Source organism: Salarias fasciatus, chromosome 17 (genome assembly GCF_902148845.1).
Source record: "Salarias fasciatus chromosome 17, fSalaFa1.1, whole genome shotgun sequence".
In the NCBI taxonomy this organism is placed as follows: domain Eukaryota; kingdom Metazoa; phylum Chordata; class Actinopteri; order Blenniiformes; family Blenniidae; genus Salarias; species Salarias fasciatus.
Window position 1 is genome coordinate 9,055,033 of NC_043761.1, and position 24,672 is coordinate 9,079,704.

A 24,672-nucleotide genomic window follows, 5' to 3' on the forward strand; every position below is an offset into this window, starting at 1 on the left:
TATTTTTTGTGCTTAGCACACATTTCACTGGCTTCAGTTGCAGTGCATCAAGGTCATTATCAAATGAAAATTCGAGACCATCAGTTTCCATCAAAGCTCATCCAAGAAGATAAAGTTTATCGTCTGTGTCCAAAAACTGAATTTGAACATTTTGTTTTTCAGTTTAAGACTTTATTATTAAAATTAAAGGCTGCTGCATTCAGTTCCAAATTAATTCAAATGTAATTTGTAGTTTCAGTTATTTCTCATAAAGAAACATTTATTTGCAGAGCGAATTAAATAATTACAATATAATTCTTGTGGAAACCATTACTCACAAATGATGATTGTTTTAAACTGATAGGGGAAACTTTATGAAATTACAATTATAAATTTGCCTAATCGAACCTATTTTGTCCCTCGCATGTTGAAATGTACTTATACAAATTGAAACATATCACTAACTTCCAAGTCAATTCCCTCTTTCGTGGCAAGCTAAATGCAGCGTGCCTAATTTATTAATAAAACACTTTTTCACAGATTTCATCCAACAATATTGACTGAATTATTATGGCAGTCTGCCTGAATGAATATTAAACATTATATGATAAATTCTGTTTCTGGTTTGCTTGTTTTCGGTCCTGAAAGGAGCTTGATAGTCTACTCCATCACAGTAAACCAGCTGTCTTCAGTTATGATATCTGAGGTTTGAAGAGCAATTAAAATCTAATAAAATGTCCTGTTTATCCTGTAACTCTACCCTTCAGATCCCCTCATCGTGCCCTACCGCTCTCTGGTGGTGAGGATATTTCCAGTCATTCCACTTGAGGGATGAATAATGAGATTCTATAATGGGAATGCTTGCCACTTTTGAGGACTTAAGGTTGACGAATTGCTTGAGGTGGACGCTTCTTACCATCCGTAATCAGCTTCCCCGCAACACATGGCCGCTGTGCCGTTCCAGCCCGGTGAAAACGCACCGACCAGATCTGTGATCTAAAATTTGCCGTACGAATAGCGGACGTCACAACAGCTTGTTACACGAGTTTGTTGCTGCAGCTGCAATGGTTGATCCGCAGCTCATGACCACTGAAATAATTGATCTTTTGACCTCTTAAACATTGCCTCAGATGAATGGATTGCATATGTGAATGCAGCTGCGGTTCAGAGCAGCAATTTTGGGGTTTATTGTGCAATAGTATGTATATATGTTGGACTTGGGTTAATAAAATATACAGTATATGATGGAAGCTGCCCACTTGCCCCAATAAATCTGGAGAAACTTTTCTCAAATGAAGGCTGAAATGAGGCTGAATCAACCAGAGGGAAGCTAAACTTCTTTATAATGAAAACATTCTTAGAAAATGTATTGTAATTTATCTCATTAATGACAGAGGCGGATGATCTTGCTTGAATCAGCAGTTGTTCACTCCTTCTTAAAGCTTTTTGTACTTTCAGTCTCAGAATTTCTGGAAGGATTTGAAACGTCCAGACCCTTCAGGTCCACAGGATGAGGTTTAATAAAGGTAGGCAACAAGGTGGAGCAGCTTATGTGGAACTAACTTCCTGAACACCCTTAAAAAACACCTTTGTTTTTTATAAGGCTTTATTACCCTTGTCTTAATAATTACCTTATCTACGCCATTCTTAAATTGCTTAATTCCTTGTGAAGCACGGTGAATTGCTTTGTGTTTGAATAGTGTGCATATTAATACATTTGCCTTGGCTTACTTGCTCAGACTTCAGTGTTGTGCTTACTGTCATGATTCCCCATTGAGCTTATTACTGATCAAGTCAATTCTAAAAGCAAACTCTGAGTGTAGCTGTGTTCTGATCTAATTTAACTTCATGAAGAATTCACTGCATGGATGCAAAAGGAAATCATCAAACATTATGTGTATACTACTTTAGTTTGCTTGGAAGATAATCTATATACCTGGCTGTTGCTTTGGTGAAGCATTACTTACTCTGATGCACTATTGCAAAAATATTGAAGTTAATTCTCAAATGTGATTAATTTTCTGTATCCTCCCACGCTGCTGTGGGAAACACTGTAAAATCTACTTTGACGCGGCATTAACTCTTTTAGGAAGGACTCTGTGCAGCAACAGATATTTAAAATGTATATTTTGCATCATGTAAAATAGCAGTTCACTCATATTCTGATCTAAAGTTACTAAAATATACCACCTTTCTCGCTGATGCCTCCCTAATTCATTAACATACTTCTTTTACTGTTTTTGTGACAGCAGCCCTGCAGCCTTGTCTTGTTCGAGTCTCCAGCAGTCTGAATGAAAACAGCAGCACATGTTTAGACTCCGCCCCTATCCTGGATCAAACCAATCGCATGTCAGAAAACGACCGGAAGTCCCGCCCACGCGCATTCAGCGGAGAAACATGGCAGCTTCCACTGACAGCACTTTGGCAATCTCAGCGTCCATCGCTGGAATTATGAATGAAATACACAACCCTCAACACTTGCAGGTTATAAAAACGTTGACAAGTGCCTTGCGGGAGGAGGAGTACAGGTATGGCTGAAGTCCATTGATGTTTTTGGGGGAGGAAACGGAGGGTTTTCGCTCCCGCGGCTTAGCGAAGCGAAGTCATCCTGTAGGCAGCTCCGTTAGTTGTAATTCGGGCCCGATTATTGTCATAAACTATCCAGAAACTGTGATATTTCTACAGTCCTCAGCTGCGCATCCTCAGTTTTGACTAAATTGTAGTTATTGTATGTATTTATTTGGTGTTTTCTCCCGTTGAAAGCAGGAGTGTGAAGCTCTCAGTGAGACTGATTTTCAGACATTTGGACAGCTAATGCTAGCTGTGTGATGAACTGGCATTAAGAGTCCTCACGGTGTGGTTAAAAAAAAGACTTTTTAACGCAAGCCTTTAAATAAACCTGAATTACCCAATCCGATCTTGGACATGCTGTCATAATTTTGAAATAGTTTTAAAGCACATTTTTCCCTAAACATTCACATAGATATACTGCATGTGGATTAGATTGTTTTTCAAAATCAGTCAATTATTCAGAAAATGTTACTTTTTGGCTATTTTCTGTTTTCACAAATCAACTCCATCCCTCTTTTCCTTGAAACTTACTGATTCCTGCTCTCCTGTTGTCAGAGATGCTGTGGAGGAGGAGGTGTTTTCTGATCTTCTGAAGGTGCTGACCAACCTCTGTGAAGAGCTGCACACTGCCAGCGCAGACGGCGACGGCCTGCAGGCCTTTTCCCTGCAGCTTCAGCTGACCGCGGAGTGCTTCAGGGCCCAGAGGAACGCCTGTGTCCAGAGCACACGCAACCAAAGTCTGCTCAGGTCACTGCAGTTTGGAGGAGATTCAGATTTCAACAAAAAGGCTTGTTGACTAAAATAACAGATGATTTATTTGAAAAGTCTTGAAAAGTGACGGGTTGAATGATGGAGAGGAAGGGATTTAGGACTGATGTTGACTTTAAACTTTATTTCCTTTTCTTTTTAGGGAACTTGGTTTTGTTGATGTGTCTGTTAAACTCCTGAAATGTCTTCAGGCTGCTTTGGGAAGCTCAGATGCATTGTTAGAGCGTAAGTCTTGACTAATGACATTGATACCAAATACAAATAGCCTGGAGACAGTTTTTTTGTTGTTGTTTTTTTATTTTACCAATGCATTTTCATTGTCCCCTTGTGGCTCAGCTCTCCGCTGTGGGATCCAGTTCCTCGGTAACTTGGCTGTAGGAAACCAGACGTGCAAAGATGACATTTGGCAGCTGAGCTTCCCAGATCTACTCCTGTAAGTGGGCTACAGCTTATTCTCCGTGTCTCTGTTTATTGCAGGGTGATAAAACCATAAAGATAAACATCGTGAAATAACTTTACCCCGATGTGTGTGTGTGTGTGTGTGGTCGCACAGGAAGCTGCTCAGTGTTGATGATGAGAAGGTGGTGAACTACACCTCCATGGTACTCCACACATGTCTGGATGAGACCAAAGTGGAAGACCTGTCCGCCCGGAGAACATCCAGCTGGCTTCTGAGAGTGATGGAGCTCTGCAGGACCCGACCTGAGCTGGACTGGACGTAAGTCTGCCTTTTCCATACATTATGCAGCTGTTCTTTTTACATCTCTGCGTATAATGTTTTTAATCTGGTGTTCACTGACTTTCAGGGTGCTCATCGCAACGCAGCATTTCCTCGGGTCTGCAATCTCTGGTGGAGAGCAGTACTCTGGGATGTCCCACCCATGAAGGTACATCACTTTGCTTTACCACCACTCCAGTTATTTAGGGTGGAAACATCAGGAAATACAGAATGTAATCATTTGCAAGTTATTGCAACTCTCATGAGGCTAGTGTCATTTCTACTCTGCTGTTTTTGAACAAAGATGCTTTTTAGTGTTTCTTGTTTAGATCAGCATTCACCTCGAATCTATAAAAATAGCCTCAGTATGAATGTTTCAACGCAATTATCTTTACATGTGGTTTTAATTTTTGCTTGCTATTAATAAAATGAAAAAAGTTGCTGGACACTACAATACCCACCTTTTTTAGTTTATTCACCATTTATTCTTTCACAGTAGAACTTTAGTATCTTAACAGAGGTTGAAAGGGTTTAAAACCACCAGCTTCAGGAGCAAACAGCATTCTTTATTTTGATTATTATAGACATAAATGACACATTGAAATTGTGTCAAATGTTTGAGAATTTCTGTAAATGTAAACCTTTTTATACACTAATATATTGATGTTTTGCCCTTTGACCCATTTAGTGAACAGTGTCCCCTGATTTATGTTATTTTTAAACATTTTTAATTAGATAAAATCGGAAAAAATGATGCTGTATTTCATGATTATACCCAGAGAACAAGTGAGAATCCATACTATATGTTATATGTTGTTAATGGCTGATGAGATTTTATCACAGTTGTAATATGTTAGTGTGTCTGAGATGTGTTAAAAAGAAACTCTTGCAGAAATCAGTTGAGAATTATAACCTATTCAGACACATTTTTAAAACATAGATCATGAAATATATTAACTTTTGGTCACTTTTTCTTAATATATATTGGAAATGAATGACTTGTAATGGTTTTGTGACTTTAAAACTGATCTGAGAACACTTTTAGTATTTTAAGGAGTGTTTTATGAAGCTGGGCTCCGTCCCTCTGGAACACAGTTTGCATTTTACATATCTCATCTAACACAGACATATTTCTAATGTTGAACTAATGTATAAAGTGTAATTTGTTTTCCTAAATGTACGTTATCAAAATTTAAAATTTGTGAATTTTGGAGTTTTTTTATTCTTCGAATGGAACAATGGACAAGGCACGACAACGAGACGGCTTCCGAGTGTTTCACGCAAACTGAGTCCAGAAGTGAATGTGTGTGTGAAAAACAGACCAGTATCTCTTTGGGAATCTTCAATAGCTGTGCGCATGTCTTTCAGAGTTACTCTATTGGAGTTGCTCTTTGCCCAGCTAAGGGAGGAAGTGTCGGAGGAGTGCGGCGTCCCTCCAGACGTGGCTCGTTTCCTGGCCGGTTCCTTCCAGAAGAGCTGCGGAGCCGTGCTCGCGCTCGCAACCGGTTCTGCCTCCAGTGACGAGGTAGAAATGACGAGCCCGATCGTTCAACTGTCCTAAAAAGTCGTATAAAATTTGCCTCTGACTGACAGCTGCTGGTTGCAATCCACCGCAGGTCCTGCAGGAGGCGCTGACTGTGATCAGTCTCCTGGACGTGCTGTGTGAGATGACCTCCGACCTCAAGCAGTTCATGTTCCTGCAGGACCACCCCGACCTCCTGGTGACCACCGTCGGTCCGTGCTCGCCGAAAGCAGAACACATTACTGAGATTAAAAAAGAAAATACATGATAAATAAGTTAATAAACATAACAAAGCGAATTTCTCTTTCCTGAGGTTTTGTTTTTGCTCCCCCTCCCTCCTGGAATGTTCTTCTCTCTCTGCAGAGCTCCTGCAGCAGGTGCACGCCATCGGGAAGGCCAGCAAGAACATATTCAGCGCCGCACAGAACTTCTCCTCCTTGAGCGCCGACGGAGAGTCTCCGGTGATCAGCTTCAAGGCCCACCTCATCCGGTTTATAGGAAACCTCTGCCACGGCAATGCAGGCAACCAGAACAAGGTGAGTTTTTCAAAAAGTGGAAAATCTGAGGTAAATTTACATTTCCTACTTTTCTAGGTTGGATATTCTTTATTTTCTGGTCCACTGATCAACCCTTCTGCTAATGAGATCTGTTGATCTCTCAGCATTTTCTGAATACTCTTTAAGCAATCGACCACAATGGGGTTAAAGGTCAAGAGGCGATTGAGAGTCCCCCACACCGCCACAGTAAATTAGCATGTTTGGAGTGCGGGCTCTTCTAATGAGCGGTTGTTTGCAGTCGTGGCGAAATCACGTGCTTTCACACAGCGCACAGCGGCTGCTTTGTGTTCCCTCAACAGCACATGCTTTTTCACTTAAAGGCGGACCGCTCCCTCCCTCGTCTCGGTCAAGCGATCTTATCGGGTCTCCCCCCGATCGCCGTCTGTCGGCATCTCGCTATCGACAGAAAGCACAGATGGGCAGTAAAAGCAGATGGGGAGGAGCCAGTCTGGATCCCGTATCTATTGCACATTATAGACGCAGTTATTCCTAATAGAAACAGATTTGTGGAATGCTTGTGGGATGGCCACCCTCAGCTGGCCCCTCTATAATATTTATGGATGCTGATCTGCGGTCTGTCGGTGGTCAGAAATCACCCCATATCTGCTTTCACTAAGATCCCTTCCAGTAAACCGAATGTCATTTGGTTCACCTTTGGGAGAGATTGTAATTTAAGATGTGCATGCCAAGCACCGAGCGGCGTGTACCGGGCCGAATTCGGCGTCCGGTCACTTTGTTATGCACTTCTTTATGGCTTTGGAAAGCAGGAAACGCAGACCTCGGCCTCCGTGCCGTTTCCAGTTTATACGACATCTCCATTTTCTTCAGCTCAGCACTTTGTCCTCTCTGGTGCTCCTATCAGTCTGTTTGGAGTGAAACCGCCGAGGCGCAAAAAAGCGAGCGGAGACAACAATCAAGCCTATGGAAGCAGACACATGATGAAGAGCAGATCACCCCGACACACAACCGCACTCTTTTCTTGGATCTGTTGACCTTGATAGTACCTGGATGACTGCCTGAAACAATCCAACCGAGTGTGTCACATTAAACTCCTTTTGAGTTTATCCTACAATTAGTGATTATAAGTAAAATAATGTGTTATTCACATTTGTACTGAAGCCAGATGCTTTTTTTTTTTTTTTTTTTGTTTCCGCAGGTGAGAGAACTGGAAGGAATCCCCCTCATCCTGGATAACTGCAACATAGACAGCAACAATCCCTGTATCCTTCCCACACAGGCAACATTCTGGAGGGGCAAACATGTCTTTGTTCATCATATTTTCCGGCTTCACACCCAGATATTGATTACTCGGTGTCTGAATTCCTCAACAACCGCTACATATCATGGAGAAAGTTAACTTACTTGAGCAGCCGTGCCTGCAACGCCGCAGTGTTTTAATTCCTCCTTTCACAGACCAGGCTTTATTGTTGCTCGCTGCAGGTCACTGAGCTGTAACTCCTGACTCATTCCCATCGCCACACCCAGCTGGGCATCGCGGTACCAGTAAATATTGGCCAAACTCCGGGGGGGGGGGGGGGGGGGGGGGGGGCATCGTGCCAGGCTTGCCTTTTCACAGGGTCAACAGTCTGAGCCGAGCTTTTGTGCTCGCGCACCCCTCCCACACTTATCTCCACACACAGGAGACCTGCAGACTGGACGCCAGCGGTTCTCCAAGGCGTGGGTCGGCGTCTCCCCCCCCCAGGGGGCGCCAGAATGCACGGCTGACATGCTTTTAATTGCATATCGATTGAAACCGCCAGTAGAGAAACAACCACAGAAGAAGATAACGTTCATAGACCGACACGGGAAACTTGAGACGTTTGGTATCGGAGGAACACACACAACCTGTCTGCAGAACTCATTTGTTTGTCGTGCTGCTGGCTGCACACTCACTGACCCGAGGCAGAGCGTTTTGGCCCCCGTCCCCCGTTTAGCCTCGGTAATAGTATAACTTTCAATCATCGCCAACGAAAATTGATTTTGTAACCATATTACGGGCTCGAACCTCTTTCATGCAAACATGTTTGAACCATTTTCAAGTAAATATTAATATTAAGTTTTGTGGCGAAGCTCCGTGGAGGTTTATTTGAAGTAGCTGGTTTTGTCTGGTTCTTATTAATTAGCGATTTGAGAGTCTTTGAAGGCCAGTTTTTCAGATTGTTTATTTTTCCGTTTGTTTTCTCGCTTTGTGCAAGTTAACAGAAGTGGAATTGACGATTTAAAACGAAAGTCTCTCAGTATCAGACTTTTGCATTAACTATCTTTAAACACCATCGAGCAATACAATTTACTGTTTTGAAGCAAGTACATAATAATGCTATTATTTTTAATAATATTGTTTAAGTTTTTTTAATGAAAGGAAAGTTTGGAGGTTGAGTAAGCGACCAGAAGCTTTGACATTCACGTTGCGTTTCAAGGCACGCTCAGTATAATTATGCGAAAAATAAGATTACATGGAGTCAGATTAATGGTCCACGTTGCCTTGTAACGGCGATGGGCAAATCTGTTTTTTTCCTAGCGTGGGGCCACATGAAAAATCGGGGCTACTTTGGAGGGCCGAACCACAATTTGCACTGAACGACATATTTTCCATTGAAAAGCAGCACGTTAATGTTCCTGCTCGGTCTGCAACGCTCGGGTTCAGATTCTAATCTTTCAGCACAGCGATCCGTTTGTTCCACACTTGGAAGGACGCAGCTTTATCTTTTCCTTAACCGGATGCTGCCAGTTATAAGCCAGTGGGCGATCTTTGCCATCAGGAACCTCCTGGAGAACAACGTGCAGAACCAGGAGCTGGTCGCCTCCCTGGAGCGCCGCGGCAAGGCGGACTACTCGGCGCTCCGGCAGCTGGGCTTCCTGGTGGAGGAGCGCGATGGAAGCCTGTTGCTCAAAACTGTGAGAAAAGACTCATAAAAAGTGTGGGAGAGGCAGTGAGGGGAGGGAAGGAGGGCTCCCATCCCACAGGCAGGGAGGTATTTAGAAGGTAATGCAGTACATGGACACACACACACACACACACACACACACACACACACACACACACACACACACACACACACACACACACACACACACACACACACACACATATAAATCCCTGCGTCAATATTTATGCTTTTTGTGTTGCGAGCTTCATGAACGCTACCTTCACTTCCGTGGCGTTCCTGTCAAGGGAAACCGACAGCCTCACTGCCATTAGAGTTCAGACTTATTGAATTGGATCCTCCGTCAGAGAAGTTGTTTTTCTACCTCAGCACTCATGTCCACATGAGGCACAAGGTATTATTGACACACAAAAGGCCCGACGGGGCATCTCTTGTACAGCAGCAGAGGTCAGGATGTCAGGAGCCCTCGCTTTGTCTTGACCCGGGTCTGGGAAATGAAGAGTCGGGGCGAGGCGAGCGCATGCTGGCACCTCTTTACCAGGCCGATGCTTTGTGGGTCTAATCCAAAGACAAAGAGCGCCGCGGCGTTGGGGCTTTTCGCCTTTCAGGGACGGTGATGTTACCAGCGGGGGTGGGAGTTTAATCCCGGGCTCATAGTGACTTCTGCAGTAACCATGAAACCGAGAATGACCAAAACACGATGCAGCCGACCCCCTCGCCGCGTCTCCTAATTAAACAGTGGCATCGCTGAGAAGGCTTCCTTATTGAAATGCTTCAAATGCCTGCTTGTCGTGATCAGAAGAAAAAAAAAGCAATAATAAAAGACAGAAACCCGACACTATGCATGTTTGAAGCTTTAAGGCTCTCTGTACAATACGAGCCTGTCACTGTATCTCTGCTCGCGTTAGGAATATAACAATAATGACTATTAGAGTCGGCATAGTTTTATGAATTCTTCTCCATCTCCTTTATCTTCTTCTATCCTGCTGCACCATCGTGTTGATAAATTAGGTATGAAAAGGGCTTCAAGCATGCAGCAGACACCATTACCCATCCCAAAACAGTCCTCTCTCACACTTTAGGCAGCTCCTCTTTGCTCGTTTTTCTCAGCTGTTTAGGAAACCCTCTGACTTCGGTTGTAGTCGTCTGTGTGTTGGTGCATGCGCCCGTCTTGTTTTCGAGCGGGGGGCGGGGGGGGAAATGACTTCTGGATCAGCAGGCAGTGGATGAGAGCGGCGCGGCATCCGTAGACCCCGAGTGAGAGAATTAGTTTGCAGAGCGACATCCCTTCTCCGCTCCTCCCGCTGCTGGATAAGCTGAACAGTCCTGACAACCCAACAATGCAGCGCTTTACGGGCCGGCCCACACCCTGCCCCACCCTGTTTGCTCTGCCATCTGATTTTTAATGACAAAATGTATTGAAACAATTGGCTGGACTCTCCCCTCAATCCGCCGGCATAGTGAAGGGAGCTTATGCGGTTCCGGTCCCCAGGATTTCAGACGGCTAACAAAACAGCTGTTACTCGCGCTCGACTGGCTGGCTGCAATGCTTTTCAGCCCCACAGGAAAGAGGCTGTGCAAGTCAGCCCGGCGCTGAATGAGGTGGCATGGCGGCCGCGGCCGTGCGTTCACCTCCAGCGCCGCATCAGTCCAGGGCAAAATTTTCTTTGTTTCCCATATCAGCATTTTAGACCGCAGGCCTCGACTTGTGCCTTTTGGTTTGATGTTGGCCTCCGGCAAACGCCACCCTGTCAGGATTTAATCTTGCTTAACGTGTGGATCCGATAACGAGCTTATTCAACTCCTAATAAAGTTTTGTGTGTGACTAACAGCTTTTTGTACTCGTCATTTGATTCAGACCCGGAAGTGACAGAAAACCCGAGAAGCATTAAAAAAGATGCTCAATTTTTATTGGTAATAAAAAAAAAAAAAAAAAAAAAAAAAAAAAAAAAAAAAAAATACAGCTGTCTATGTTTGTAGGTGATGCAGACTTTGATTTTCCCACAGAACAAATAAAAACTGTATATTAGGTTATAGCTACGCCTTGTCAGAAACAACGTGTCGCCCTTCCTTTAGCTAAAAGCGCTATTAAGAAAACAAACATAGAATTCTCCTCAATCTAAATCTGCGCGTTCAGTCCTTCTCATTTACTCGGCTACTTAATAGTGGTTTCCATTGGATTTTCTGGACTTTCCATTACTCTGACCGGACTACCTTGAATGGTGAAGAATCATACCGGAGCGGACAGGCTGAACTAGATTCGATGAAACACGTGGAATATTTACATTTTCTGATCTCTGATCAAAGACAAAAAAAAAAAAAAAAATTCCAAATAATTTATAGCTTTCAAATCTGAATACAATGACGATAGAAAACACTTGTAAATAGTGACTCTCTTTCCAGCTATAAATGACATAAAGTGCCACGTTCCTCATATAAAAATATACTCTTCAAATTGTTTTGTAAGTTATATAAAGCCTAAATAAACATTTCCAAATACATTAAGGGTGCTGTCCAAAAATAGCTCGGAGGGCCTTTGATCCTCTGGTACCCCCTCTATGTGGTTAGGGCACATGCCATCCACCCAAGCAGGCCGAAAAACCGCGCTGGAAGGCCTTGTGTAAGCAGGGGCCGCGCCGTGGAATTCCACGTCTCTCCCGCCGCTCATGGGAACGCTGTGGATGCATCTGAACCTGATTGCACCTCTATAGAGTTCCAACCAGGCTTACACGGGTTTTTCTCAGAAGTCAAGAGCCCTCCACAAACAAAAAAAAAAAAAAAAAGCGGAGAGCGCGGCCGGGATGAAGTGCCGCTCAAGCTGACGAGCTGGGATGCTTAAAATACTGCATGTGTGTTTTCTGCCTCTTTGGTTCTCGGCTTGACAAAAAGGTCTGGGCTGGAGTGGTGGCGGGTTTGGGGTGGGGGTGGGGGTGGGGGTGGTGCCCAGGAGAGGTACGTCGGCGCAGCACCCTACAGCACTGACTACCCCTAAATAACTGAAATCAATTAAGAAAAAAAAAAAAACAAGACCATGAGAGTGCAAAAAAGAAAACGAATAATCAACATATGGAGCTAATAATTAACAGATTTTTTTTTTTTTTTTTTTTTTTTTGTCCAATGAGATTTTTGTCAAAATCATTGCGGCCTGCTTAAAATGAATCAGTAGCAACTGAAGAGATGTCAGCAACTGATATTTCTATCCAACCTGTGAGTCCTTTGAAGGGTAAAAGATATATATCTATATCCGTAGATATATTTTTTTGACATAAATAAGTTTTGTTTTCAGTGTTCGAACAGGATACAGTGTGAGTGTACAGTTCTTCTGCTGCCATTGGGAGCCCGTCCTCGTCCGCGGCAGTTTGCTCCAAAGTGAATGCCGGCAACTCCGTTTCCGGTTGCGGTCTCACAGGCGACGTTGTCGAGATCCAGCAGCCGGCTTTTGTCCTCTTGTGCAGAATACCTGCGAGATCTTGTCTTTGCGGTCGTGTCTCGTCGGCGGCAAAAAAAAACAAACAAAAAAAAAACGTGGGAAATGTTCCTGTCTTCTCAAAATGTGCAAAATGTAATAAATACGTCCGAGGCCTTCGGGTTCCACTCGGTCGTGTCCGTTTCCCGGCGCTACTCCTACTTGCAGGTGAAAACCTCCGACTTCTCGCTGCAGGTGTTGCACTTGACGAAGCAGCACCAGTGGAACTTGCAGTTGCACTGCCACACCCGGGTGTAGTGGTGCGTGTCGTGGCCGCGGCCGCAGCACATCACGTTGCAGCCGTCCGTGTGCGCCGACGTGCCGTTGCACAGGCGGCCCCGCGTCCCCGTGCTCCCCGTGGCCGTGTCCTCCTCGCAGTAGTTGGGGGAGCGCTCCAGGTACACCAGGTCCGTGTCCGTGGGCTTCTGGTAGCCTCTGGCCTCCTTGAGACGCAGGAAGGAGGGCTGGCGGAGGCGCGAGGCCCTCACCGGCTCCACCTGCACGGCCTCGCTGTAGCGCTCCTTCAGCAGGTAGCCGATCTCTCTGAACTTGGGCAGGGTGATCCAGCAGGTCTTGGTGGTGCAGGAGCCCGACACGCCGTGACACTTGCACTCCAGCTTCATCCTCTCCTCCAGGATCTGGCCAAACCCACACAAGAGATAAGGAAATTAAGAGCCTCGTCGCGATCTTTGGAGCGGTCAGTTTGAATTCACAGGCCCTTTGAAACGCTTAACGGCTATTGCATGGCCTTCCAGTCTGTCTCCTCTGGTAAGCTGGGCTCTCTGTGGGCACTTCAGCTTTCAGCGGCGCCGCCAGTGTGCCAACTTTATGTCAGAAACATGGGGAAAATAACTCATACCCCCAAACTGTAGTCTCTAATTACCTTCACCTTTCTTCAGACCACAGAGTGGCGTGACAGCCCCAGAAAACTGACCAGAGCTGCGCTGCAGCCACACACGTCTCGAGTTTCACTGCAGCGCGAGCCAGATTTATATTATAATGCCATCTAAATGTTTTCAGATGACAGAATTGACAGGTGGCTGTTTGCTTTTGCGACCGAGCCTGATATCGATCAGAACGAAACGAGCTTTTGTTACAGGAGCGATTTAAAGACGTGATTCCTGACCGATTTTGGCTCCTAATTGCAGAATCTTTGCGACTCGTGTGTTTCGCGTTGCTTTTTCGGCTCATCGGCTCTGTGTCTCCCCTCGCGGGCTTCGGGATTTGGGTAGTTTGGGGCTCGTCTCTGGTTGGCTGAATGTGTGCAGTGGTGCAGAAGTGTGGTCTTTGGTGGTGCTACTGAGAAAGGAAGAGAGTGAGACTTGCAATAATATCCTCCATTCTGGCTTAATGCTTGGTAATTCGGTGAATGGGCCGCGCGGCCGTGGCACGACTCCATTTGGCAGGCCGCAGCGTTAAATGTCACACATTCACACACACACACATCTCGGTGTGTTCATGCGTGTTGGCACACTTGCGCTGGAAAAGCTCTGCCCAGATATTATACACTCACTTTGCTCCGGTCCGCGCAGGATTACCTGAGTTGGTGGAGTGCTCAGTCGGATGGGTTTTGGCGTGCGTTACCTTTCGTCCCGCCTCGTTGTTGTGCAGGTTCATGAGCCTCCGGGCGTTTTTCTTGATCTCGCGGGCGTCCACGAAGCGCCGGGAGAAGTCCACGCCGTACTTGACGTCGGCCGAGCAGCCCCCCCACTTCCAGCCCTCCTCCTGGTCGTGGTAGCCCTGCTTCTCCCGGTCGCAGCCGCACTGGCTCAGGTTGCCTTGGCTGCAGGCGGCGGTCACTGCGTGGGCCACTCCGGCTGCGGTGATGGCGTAAGTGAAGGCTGCCTCCCTGCTGCCTAAAGAAGGAAAACAAAAAATAACCCAAATTGGAACTGAAGGTGTGTGTTGAACTGCGCCATTCTCAATCTGACCAGCATAACTTCTCATACGCAAATAATCCAACAGGTTGTATTTGAATTCATTTACTAATACCAAATCCACCAAAATGTGGATGAAATCAGGGAAAAAGTCCCTTTATTCACTGGCTGTTGCACTATTAAAGTATTGGACATAAAATACAGAGATTAGTGATGCTGCAACGGCAGCTACCTTATTAGTTATGGGATGGAGAATTATGCTGAAGGTTGCAAATACTGTGCAGCCTGAAAAGCAGATGGGCCTGTGGCCACGTTGACCACACTTCCAGTAGATTTGTCAAATAAAGCACGGTCATTTGTTGAGAAAATACAAGTTTTGGACATTTCACTGTGTTTTCCATCAGAGACCTGTTTGAAAAAAAAAAAAAAACGAAGAAAAAACGCTATTAAAACTCTTTTCTTTTCTTTTAAAAACAACTTGTTTGCATTTTGTAAAACGATATTTAAGCAACTGACCTTCACTATGCACTCATAACATTTGTAATTGTTATTTTTAGGTTATTCTTTTGACACTTCTGGTCTAAACCAAATTAACAAGAAAATGTTAAATCTAAGGTTTTTATCAGTTGTGGGTTTTTATAGTGTTTTCATTCCTGGATCCTCTTTGGGTTTCATAACATGTAAAGAAACACAATATTTAATTTTCATGACAGAGGAGGACCACACTTTGATATGCTGAGAGTGAAGTTCACATTAAACTGTCCCGAGGGCGTCTCGCTGTTGGAGCGACGGGACGGTTGCATGTCGCGATGTGATCCTGGCTTAATTCGTTCAAGAACAACAACAAAACTAAGAAAATTTAATGTCCTTTTAAGAAGAGCAGCATCAAGTAAACTATATGCTTCCAGCATGAAAATGAGAAACATGATTGTCACACAATTACATTTGTTTTTCGTACTTCAGTTTGTTTTTCGTGCACGTTTCCCCTCTTTTACCACTGTCAGAAAAGTTATTGCATCTCGTGTGGAAAGCCTGAGCTTTAACAGGCAGCTTGTGACAGATTCTGTGTGGGATTTGAGCTAAATATGCATTTGCATTTGCAAGGTCGGGGGGGGCAAATGTTGCATTAGAGGGAGTGTAGGATCCGTCTTTAGCCTCATGGAGAAAGTGAAATCTTGAACCCGCGAGGTGTCGTTTTTCAAATTAATGCATGCGTGAAAAAAAAAGAAAAAAAGTCAGGGATTGTCAATCAAGCGGAGTCTGGACACGCCCGCGCAGTTCTCAGACCCACAGCGAGGCAAAGCAAGTGAAAGTATCCACGTGGGTGGACAGGAGATGTGCAGGGCGTTTAAAACGTCGAGCCGAAAGCCAAACGGTTAACGGCTCCCGACCTTTGTTTTAGTTCACGACGCTTTCTCTCTTCCTCCGTTTCCAGAAAGGGCCGTTTTCCTCCGCTGCTCGGAGCGACTGAGCCTCTAATGTCATTACAATACCTTGCTTCAAATTGCGGGACTTTTGATTTCAAGAAAAATAAAAACAAACATAAAACCACGGCTTTAGAGTGCTTCATTAAATCTTGGAGGGTTTTGGTGGAGAATCACGGTGATTATTTTGTGTTGCAGATGCAGCTGTGTAGTCCAGAAGCTGCTCTGAGGGAAAATACTCGACCTTCTCTTTATCAAAGTCTTCGGTCCGTTTAAAGACCGATTCATTCAGAATCGCTCGTCTTCACCGGCCGCCTGTGGCTGGTAAAGCAATGATCGCCGTAATGACGAAAACGTGAGCGACATCCACTGGCTGACTATTTTCTGGATCAACACTCGCAGAGCTGCTGTGTCTTTATGATTTTCACCGACGGGATTTCCCACGCAGCTTGAGTGTCACTCTGCGTCTGTTTTCGGCGCTCCGCGTTATTACAGCAAACGATACCGCGGCGTTACATGCTGGAGTTATCTGTGGCCAGACTTGAACGAGATGTGCCTGTTTCCAAAGCTTTTGTGTGCGTCGCCGTTTGAACTTCAGAATAAACACGTTTATATTTATGGGGTTGGGGGGGGGGGGGGGGGGGAAACGGGGGTGGAAATGAATTTATTGGCGGCACAGCCGGTAACCCGATATCCCTCCCCTCCAATCAGGATAATGTCGAGCCTTCGTTCATCTGGACGTCCCGCAGTATTAATGCACGGCGTCTCTGGTGGAGGCGATGCCGATGGCGCCTCTCCAACCTGACAAACTCACTCGCAGGAACCATCAGGCCTGCGGTTCCTCCGGCCCATAACTCAAAACAAACTCTGAAGTCTTCTCTCATCAGGCTGAGTCTGCGACCCGCTCGGATATGTTGTATGGCGAGCATTTCTCAAGGCATCAGGCGCAGGCAATAGCCAAGCAGCCATCTATTCGCGCTGTGATTTGTTTTGATTGCACGGCAGTGCATGCAGGGTTCCATTGTTGCCATCCAGCTGCTGGAGCTGACTTCAATTAGTGGTTTGCATGAATCTCTCTGGTCTTTCTCAATGCTTAATGAGTTCACAGGCCCCTGCAGGTCAATCAGATGAAATGGGCGGATGGTAGATTCTCCACGCGAGAGGGGGTATTCTTCTGGCTCGGATTTGCATTTTTTTCACACATGGCTAAATTAAAAGGAATTAGAGAAAAGTGAACAATTTTTTGAGGAATTTGTTCGGATCAAAGGGAAATTTGACACATTTTACGTAATTACTTAAAACCCTCTCCTCAACTTTCATACAGATCTGATGAAAATGATCCGACGGTGGAGCGGACACGAGGAGCTCAGTTGGATCCATAGTGTCTCTCTCTGTGCTCGTTTACGCACCACAAGAGAAAAGATACATTTCCTCTGACAAAAGAAATAAAGGGATCCAGACATCTTGTCTGCCCGTCTCCCGTGTAAAAGAAAGTGATTGCTCCCAGAGCTGCTAGATTAAACATGGATCCAAACCCACAGCAAGACCGCAACAAAACATTTCGGACTGAGACACAATTTATATAAGAGGTTCACATTAGGAGCTAACAGGCTTTTGAGGGAAATAAAACAGCCAGGAATGTGAGCGAACACAGGAGGGATGTGCGAGTGTCTGTGTCTATGCATACGACAGGTATCACAAACGCTTTCAGAAATCCAGTTAGAAGATGCAAATCAAGTCTTTGATAAATACTTTTCTCTTAGATTCAAGTCATTCGTTGAGGTTTGTACCAAATAGTTTCATTAAAGTTGTTCCATTGTTCTCAAAGTCCCTGCTTCTGAGGGCAAAGTGTGAGGGGGAAAGCTTCCCCGGAGCTTTTTCCTCACACCGCAGACGGCCGTCCCTCCACGTCAGAGGAGCGAGGAATGAGAAGACGGCGCTAAATGGCACCTGATTTACTCATTGGTACGGTCAACGTCCGTGAGAGTCGGAGAAATAAAGCCGCAGCTCAGTTTGGTTTGGACCATCCACCTGTTGACAAGCATCAGTCTACGCTTAAATGTCAGGGATACAGTTTCCACTTGTTTCCTTTTATTAAGTTTGATCTGACTCTTGTGACACGTCAGCATCGGTTGTCCAAGAATTTTCTTATTTTCATGCTTCACAGAGGTAAAAACCGTTCTGGTCTTTTGTGACCTCGGGGTTTAAAGAGGTGACCATGAACATCCGGCTAGGAGCCTTTCTGTACTTTCAATTTTCTCCAATACTCTCTTCTCCACCCTCAAATAATAAAAAAAAAAGAATTTAAAAAAAAAGAAAAAGGAAAAATCCTGAAAATATAGATTCCCAAAAAAGAAACCTCACTTGTAACCTTCAACCTTCAGCCCACGTCGCTGATCCACTTCCATCTTTTATAAAAGCAGTTAAAATTCCATCAATAAAACTGAAGAAGCGGAGTTTCAAGCAGACTGACCTACTCTCAGCTCTTGTCCAAAGACGGTCCTCTCTCCCAGGGCCGAGCAGTTCCAGCGGCCGTAACGGAACTGATACTGACACTCATTGATGCCGAGCTGGGCGCCCTCGCCGATGACTATGATGGCTTCGGGACGACTCTGACAGAGGGCTCTCTGACGGGGCGCCAGTCCTGGGATCTTGTTGCAGATGATGTTCGCGCCGAGAGCCACGACAGAAGACAAAGCCCTGGGAAAAGACAAAGGGGGGTAAATGAGAGTGGCGATCAAGACAATGGTGTGTTTTAAATCACAACCAGACATACAGACCTGTGTTTGAACTATATTTGATCTTAATTCATCCAATTTCCCTAAATAGACCATTATCCGTTAATAAACTTGCAGGTAAAACGATTGTGCAGCAAACGCCCAAGAGTTTGTCTTTCCTAATACTTCATCGTGACACAGAGCCTGGCACTGGATTCAGGTTTGTTTTACCCAACTGATGATGTGCTGCTGCTGTATCAATCCTTCGCCTAATTGTGTAAACGACCGAAGATTAACTTCATTTCTGTCTTCGCCCGTTCCAGAAAACATGAACCGCTGCAGCTATTTTTGGTTTTCAGGATCTTGTGATGAATGAGAGGCATGTATGGTTCAGCAATCATTCCCTTTGTGAGAGCCGGGGTCTTTTAAAGCCATAAGAAAGAACTCATTACAGTGGCCTGCGCCTACACGCAGAGCATGCACTCTTCCAGTATTACTCTTTTCCATATGCTGCCATCCAGTTATGGGCCTTGTTTGAGGAGGTGCTCCTATGACAGAGTGGTTCTGGTGTAATGTGTAAATCCAAAAGAGCAGGTTATCTCATCAGCTGCACACAAAGAACATGCAGGGAAAAAAATTGTGGATTAAACACTGGCTTCCTTCACTCAAGTCGTCATTCACTCCTTATAACTGGCCGATTTATGACTCATTATTTGAATGAAACTGAGAAATCGGTGGAAAAAGCTGCGGCTCTTGTTCCATGCTAGGCTGATTTCATTGTGGAATAAAACGACACGGATTAAACGGCTTAAGTCACTAAACCATTTCCTATCTGTCTGAAATTTTGTTTGAGAACTTATTACAAGTCAGATTTTTCTCCATTTCAGAACTAACCTCACTGCCACACTGGATAAAATATAACCACCAAAAAAAAAAAAAAAAAAAATCAGGTCTTTATTCAGAAAATTCAAAAAGTCTGGCCTTCATATTAAATGCTAAGTAACTGTTTGTTGGAGCAATCATCTGCACCAAACCTGTATAATTTCTCCATGCGCTCCTAATGTGACCATCCAATTTCCCCCCGTGCGTAATTGGATAACTTTGCGCACTGCCAATGGAAATAAAACCCATTGAAATTAAAGAAGAAGAAGAAGAAGAAGAAAAAAACCCGAGCACGTGCATTTTTAATGAGAAACCTACAGGTAGCTACCGCTGGTGAGGATGAGGAAGATCTGCGGGTAGTAGACGGACAGCAGCGCGCTGCGAGACGAGATGATAAGCATGGTTGCGCATTGAACACAACTTGATTTGGTCTCTCGGTCTGGAAAAAAAAAAAGATGTTCGAACGAATAAATCCGTTTCCTCTTGCAATCCAGGAGTTAAAAGCAGGCGTGTCCCTTTCTTGATGGCCAGATTTAATTGTTTATTATTATTATTATTTTTTTTTTTAGCTATCGGAGCCGTGGCGCTGTGCGGCAGCTCCAAGCTCCGCTGTCCATGTGCTGGAGATGAGAGGCTGCATCCCTCGGCCGATGTGCGCTCTGCCACCTGGTCTGACAGAGGACCATGTGGGAAGGACAGAGAGAGAGAGAGAGAGAGAGAGGAGGAGAGGGAGAGAGTAAAGGGAGAGAGAGAGAGAGAGAGAGGGTGGGGGCAGATGGCGCTCCGGATGTTCCGATAAACGCCCGGCTCTCCAATAAGGAGAGTGGCATTGGAAAGCGTGAGAGACAGTGGCCTCTCCTGGCGCACCAGCCTCCGGGATGGGTCCGCACAGCCCGCATCCTGCTCTATCCCCACCCCCTGCATCTCTCTCGCTCTCTCTCTCCCTCTCTCTCTCTCTCTCTCTCTCTCTCTCTCTCTCTCCAGATAATGGAAATAACAGAATCCTCATTAAGCAGAAGGGCATTGCTTTACGCACCGATGTGGGCCGCGTTCCAACACTTATCGCAACCTCCCAGGATGGTCCAGAACAGGGCAATAAGCCTGATCACACCCCCATACAGGACAATGCACATAAACACTGCAACTTACACCAGGAATAGATCCCACACCAGCATCGCTCATCAGAACAGGCGGATTTCACTTTTACAGAAGAATAAAAAAAATATCCTTCGTAAAATGATCGATTTGCAAAATTATGAAACTGCATGAAGGTTTCCTCGTGATCCACTTAGACCCATAAGTCAAGTGTCAAACTCATTTTCGTTTACATCCTACAACTTTGATCTTGTTTGGGCTAGGCCAAGAAAATTAATAAGTAATTACACTTAAGCACACATTTGTTGGACAAATGAGAATTTCTTTTTATTTTAGTGCGACTTGGTTTTGAGGAGGGCGCATAATGAAACAGTTTATATTTTCATAAAGTCTAAACTATTTGACATTTTTATTGCTACGGTTTGCTAGAAAACACAGGGAAGCCTCCAAAACCATGTTCCAAGATGGTGACATGGATCAGCCTTCAGTCTGCAGCTGCAATATAAACTTCAATCTCTCCACTCAGACTTCTGTGTCTTTCTCTAACTAAAACTGTGATCCTCAGTGAGTGGATACCAAACAGCTGCTACGTTTATTAAAATACTCAAGCAGAAGTTTTCCATGTGCACTGACATCCTGCGACCCAGCCTGGGCCCACGTGCCATATGTTTGGCATCGCTGCTGTACTGTTTTGTGTTTATTGCACCTCCAGTAATAACTTCTAAAGCCATCTGAAGTTGTTCATTAGGGGACCTTTACATTTTTTGTGTTTATTATACTTCCTGTATAACAATTTGACCTGCATTGTATTCACATTATTAACAGTAGTTGTAAAGTAAAGATCACTGTTGCACTTCTGCAATTTTTCTTTCAGCTTTAAAGGTCTTCTGATTTAGCTGCAGGTCTTCTGCATGTCGATACCCAAACATGCGCCCTCATGTGGCGGAATAAAGAAAAGGAAAGTGGTATTCATTCAAACACTGAAGCCAGAAAGCTCCTCAGGAGTGAAGTTGAAGTTGTATTCGTAGTGAGCCATGACCGAATGCCCGAAAGTACAGATATATATTTGAAACATGTTTGATGAATTGTGATGGAGTAGATAAATATCTACAGTATGTCGTCTTTGAAATGCTGGGCTGCGATCATATAGAGCAGCAAACAAGGTTGAGTTGCACCCTTGTTGCAAACAAAATGAACTGTTGCCTGTGTGCACATTTCAGACATGCTCCAAACATCAAAACAGGGGCTGTTTTAAAGGATGGGACATTTTAATTCATCAAAGCGCATATTTTCATCATCCCCTGTTTGTGTTTTGGAGGCATACCAAGAAGTTGCCTTTTTTAACTTGCACGAAAGAAATTACTACAGTTAAATGATCTTAATAACATCAGTTATCTAAACAACAATATGAAAGATAGTGATTTGGAACTTACAAGAATAAAGTGCCTCTCTTTAAAGGTTGATGCATGTAACTTAGTCTGAGCTGTAATTACATACAAGGTGCTGGAAAAGGCCTTTTCTGCCTAAACTGGGGCGTCTTGGCTGCGAACATCATCACATCTGCAGCCGTGCCAGTAAACAACTCACAGATAGTGTTTCGGGGAAGAACCTATTGTGTATACATTTGCGCGTATGTCTTTTTTATTGCCTTTCACTCTCTGCCCCTCTCTCACACTCCCTTTGCCTCTCTCTTTCGTCCAAATAATCCTCCTAAACCACAATTTCCAAAGCCAAGATAGCACTTAAGCAGTGTGCACTCACTGTCCTGGCTCTCACACAGTGATATCTGTTTCTCTTCAGATTTTTTTTTTGTGTGTGTGTGTGTGCAGCAGACAAGGTGAATGGGTAGACAAGGGAAGTGTGGGGAAGCACAGGAATTCCTCCTCTGGGGAGGATTTCAACTCACTGATGTCAGCGGGTGTGAAAGTTTGCAGCACTTTGAGGTTTTTTTTTTTTTTTTTTTGCTTTTTGTTTGTTTGACAGCTGTCAGGGTTCATGGAGATGGATTTGTTTTTATCTTCCTCATTACGACGATGAGTGACGGGCGTGGAGACGGGCGGAGGGAAGCCGAGGCGGCGACGCGTCGGGGAGTAAAGCTGCAGGCAGGCCTGCAAAGCGCTGCTTCATGGTGGTTTCTCACAGCTCCTGTCCTTCAGGCCAGAATCGTTTAGAATTTTCAGCACCTGAAAAAGCTTCATCAGTGACAAACGTACATATATTATTACTTGAAAAAGCAGATATCCTCTCAGGCATACATGCGTGAACCAGTAACAAACATGCTGTGTCAAATTAACAATCAAATTAGATCCTCTTCAGTGCCTTGGATGACATGCTCGGTTGTGCAATCAGCCTGTAATTGGATTACCAACCTGTCAAGACTCCAGCTTTGTGTCCTTTGCCCAAGATGGCAGTGAATTATGGGTAATAAAACATGCAAACCTGACTGAATCTTTGGCAATTTCTGTCCTACAAATTCCTATGCCAGTTTTTTTCCCAACCGTACCTGCATCCACTCTAAATATTAATTTTATCTAAATGGGGCAGTGGTGCCCTGGAGGTTAGAGAGGCAGAATTTGGATCAGAGATTCGCAGGTTTGAATCCTGCAGGTATCACGTCACCTGAGCATGACCCTCGACTCCCATCAGCATCCTAAATAGGATTGTTGAACGTGAAAAAAGTAATTTTCTCAAGGCGCTTGATTAGCTAGCTTAGTTTAATCGAAGTGAACATGCTGATCTGTTTTGAGTAATAAGCAGTCAGAGACAGCTCCAGACACTGGATGTACTTACACAAGGTTTTTTTTTATTTAACTGATTTTATTCTACAGTTTGCAGTGGTAGAAGAACTTTTGGACGACACAGGCAGTGCAATAATGAAAACCACAGAAATCCTCAGTTCAGGAATTCGACTGAGAAGAGAAATCCAGACATTTTGGAACATCCTAGATATTTGATTGAATGCTTTCCTTGTGGTGGTTGCTTATATTTTATCACAGATAACTTGGGATTTCAGGAAAATCATTGCTGCATTGTTTCCAGAAGAAGGTAACGGTCATTACTTCATCGATTAGATTTGGATTATTTTACACAAGTACTCTAGGTTTACTCTGTGTGATGAGATGTTATGTCTATATATGTTGTATATTTTTCTTAATTCCACAACACTACAGATGAGGCGAAGGAACTACTTTAATTAAACATATTTGCTGCAGTGGTCAGCTGTCCCACAGTATCGAGACTTGCACAGATTATGAGAAATGGCTAAAATGAGTGATTCAACATGCAGAGCACAACAGATCATGATGTAATCGAACAATCCAATGAAACTGAAATTCAACAAATACAGCAACGACAAAACCATGTGTGCAGCCACAGTGCAAAGACTGGGAGACTTTAACATCGCCTCCTCCTTCTCTGCTGCCTCATGGAGGTAATCCTTCCCTCCTGAAGCCTGATCAGTGCCATTCACTCTTCTTTGTAGCATGACCCAGGGGAAGACTTAACAGCATCGGGAGTAAGTGCACCCTTGATTTCTCAATCAAGTCACTCCTTGTACTCTTTTTGTTTTTTTGCTCATTGCATCCTCTCCTCTAACCACTAATTGTATTTTCCACTTCTGCTTTCCTTTGGACATCTGTTTTCCCCTCTCTCTCTCTTCTCTTCTTCTCCTCTGTCTTTTTATGCTTGTTCTTACTGCACCTCGTGTCTTTTGCCTCTTTGCCTCCTCTTTCGTGCGTGTTTGTCTATTTGCCTGCCACCACACATTTTCTCTCGGTGGATGGGATTTGTAGCATTTTTCCACCCTCAGCAACCATGGACCAAACAAATAAATTGTGTTTTGTCAAGCTGAGTGTAAAAGATTTAAAATCAGTTGCTTTACCCAAAAATACAGAGAAAATAACTGACATGAAAAAAATTTTTTGGCCACAAAGATGTCCTTGAAAGCAAAAATGAAAAGGAAAGGAAGATTATTTTTAAAAAAAATTCTCAAAAAGAACACAGTGAGAGATGAAGTTGGGGTCAAATTACGTTGAATTTTCAGTGTAAACACTATTTTTGATCAGCTTAAATGAATCACAGCTTATATTAAATAAAATATAGTATTTTTAATGTGACTGGACTTCAGCCACACTATCAGACTGCAGTAAGCAGCCTATTAACAGCTGATAAAGTTATTTTGTGTGATGTGATAAACTTTAAACCTATTTCTT

General features: G+C 44.2%; 1 protein-coding gene and 1 pseudogene across 1 annotated transcript; one reads left to right on the forward strand and one right to left on the reverse strand.

Moving 5' to 3' along the window:
- Positions 1 to 2,367: 2,367 nt before the first annotated feature.
- Positions 2,368 to 10,959, forward strand: LOC115404460 (ataxin-10-like; annotated as a pseudogene).
- A 1,665-nt stretch (positions 10,960 to 12,624) lies between these two features.
- LOC115404440 (protein Wnt-7b-like) lies at positions 12,625 to 19,872 on the reverse strand. Its single transcript, XM_030113776.1, has 4 exons — positions 19,685 to 19,872; positions 18,241 to 18,467; positions 14,051 to 14,322; positions 12,625 to 13,104 (listed from the first exon to the last, which is right to left on the reverse strand). Exons 1-4 carry the CDS (start codon positions 19,765 to 19,767, stop codon positions 12,625 to 12,627), a joined length of 1,062 nt encoding a protein of 353 aa, XP_029969636.1. The 5' UTR covers positions 19,768 to 19,872.
- Between the last annotated feature and the right edge of the window lie 4,800 nt (positions 19,873 to 24,672).

Coding starts and splice junctions, on each gene's coding strand:
- LOC115404440 (XM_030113776.1), bottom strand. CDS start 19,767: ATGCTTATCATCTCGTCTCGCAGCGCGCTGCTGTCCGTCTACTACCCG. Junction 14,323..18,240: donor TGGACAAGAGCTGAGAGTAG/GTCAGTCTGCTT, acceptor TTCCTTCTTTAG/GCAGCAGGGAGGCAGCCTTC. Junction 13,105..14,050: donor ACAACGAGGCGGGACGAAAG/GTAACGCACGCC, acceptor GGGTTTGGCCAG/ATCCTGGAGGAGAGGATGAA.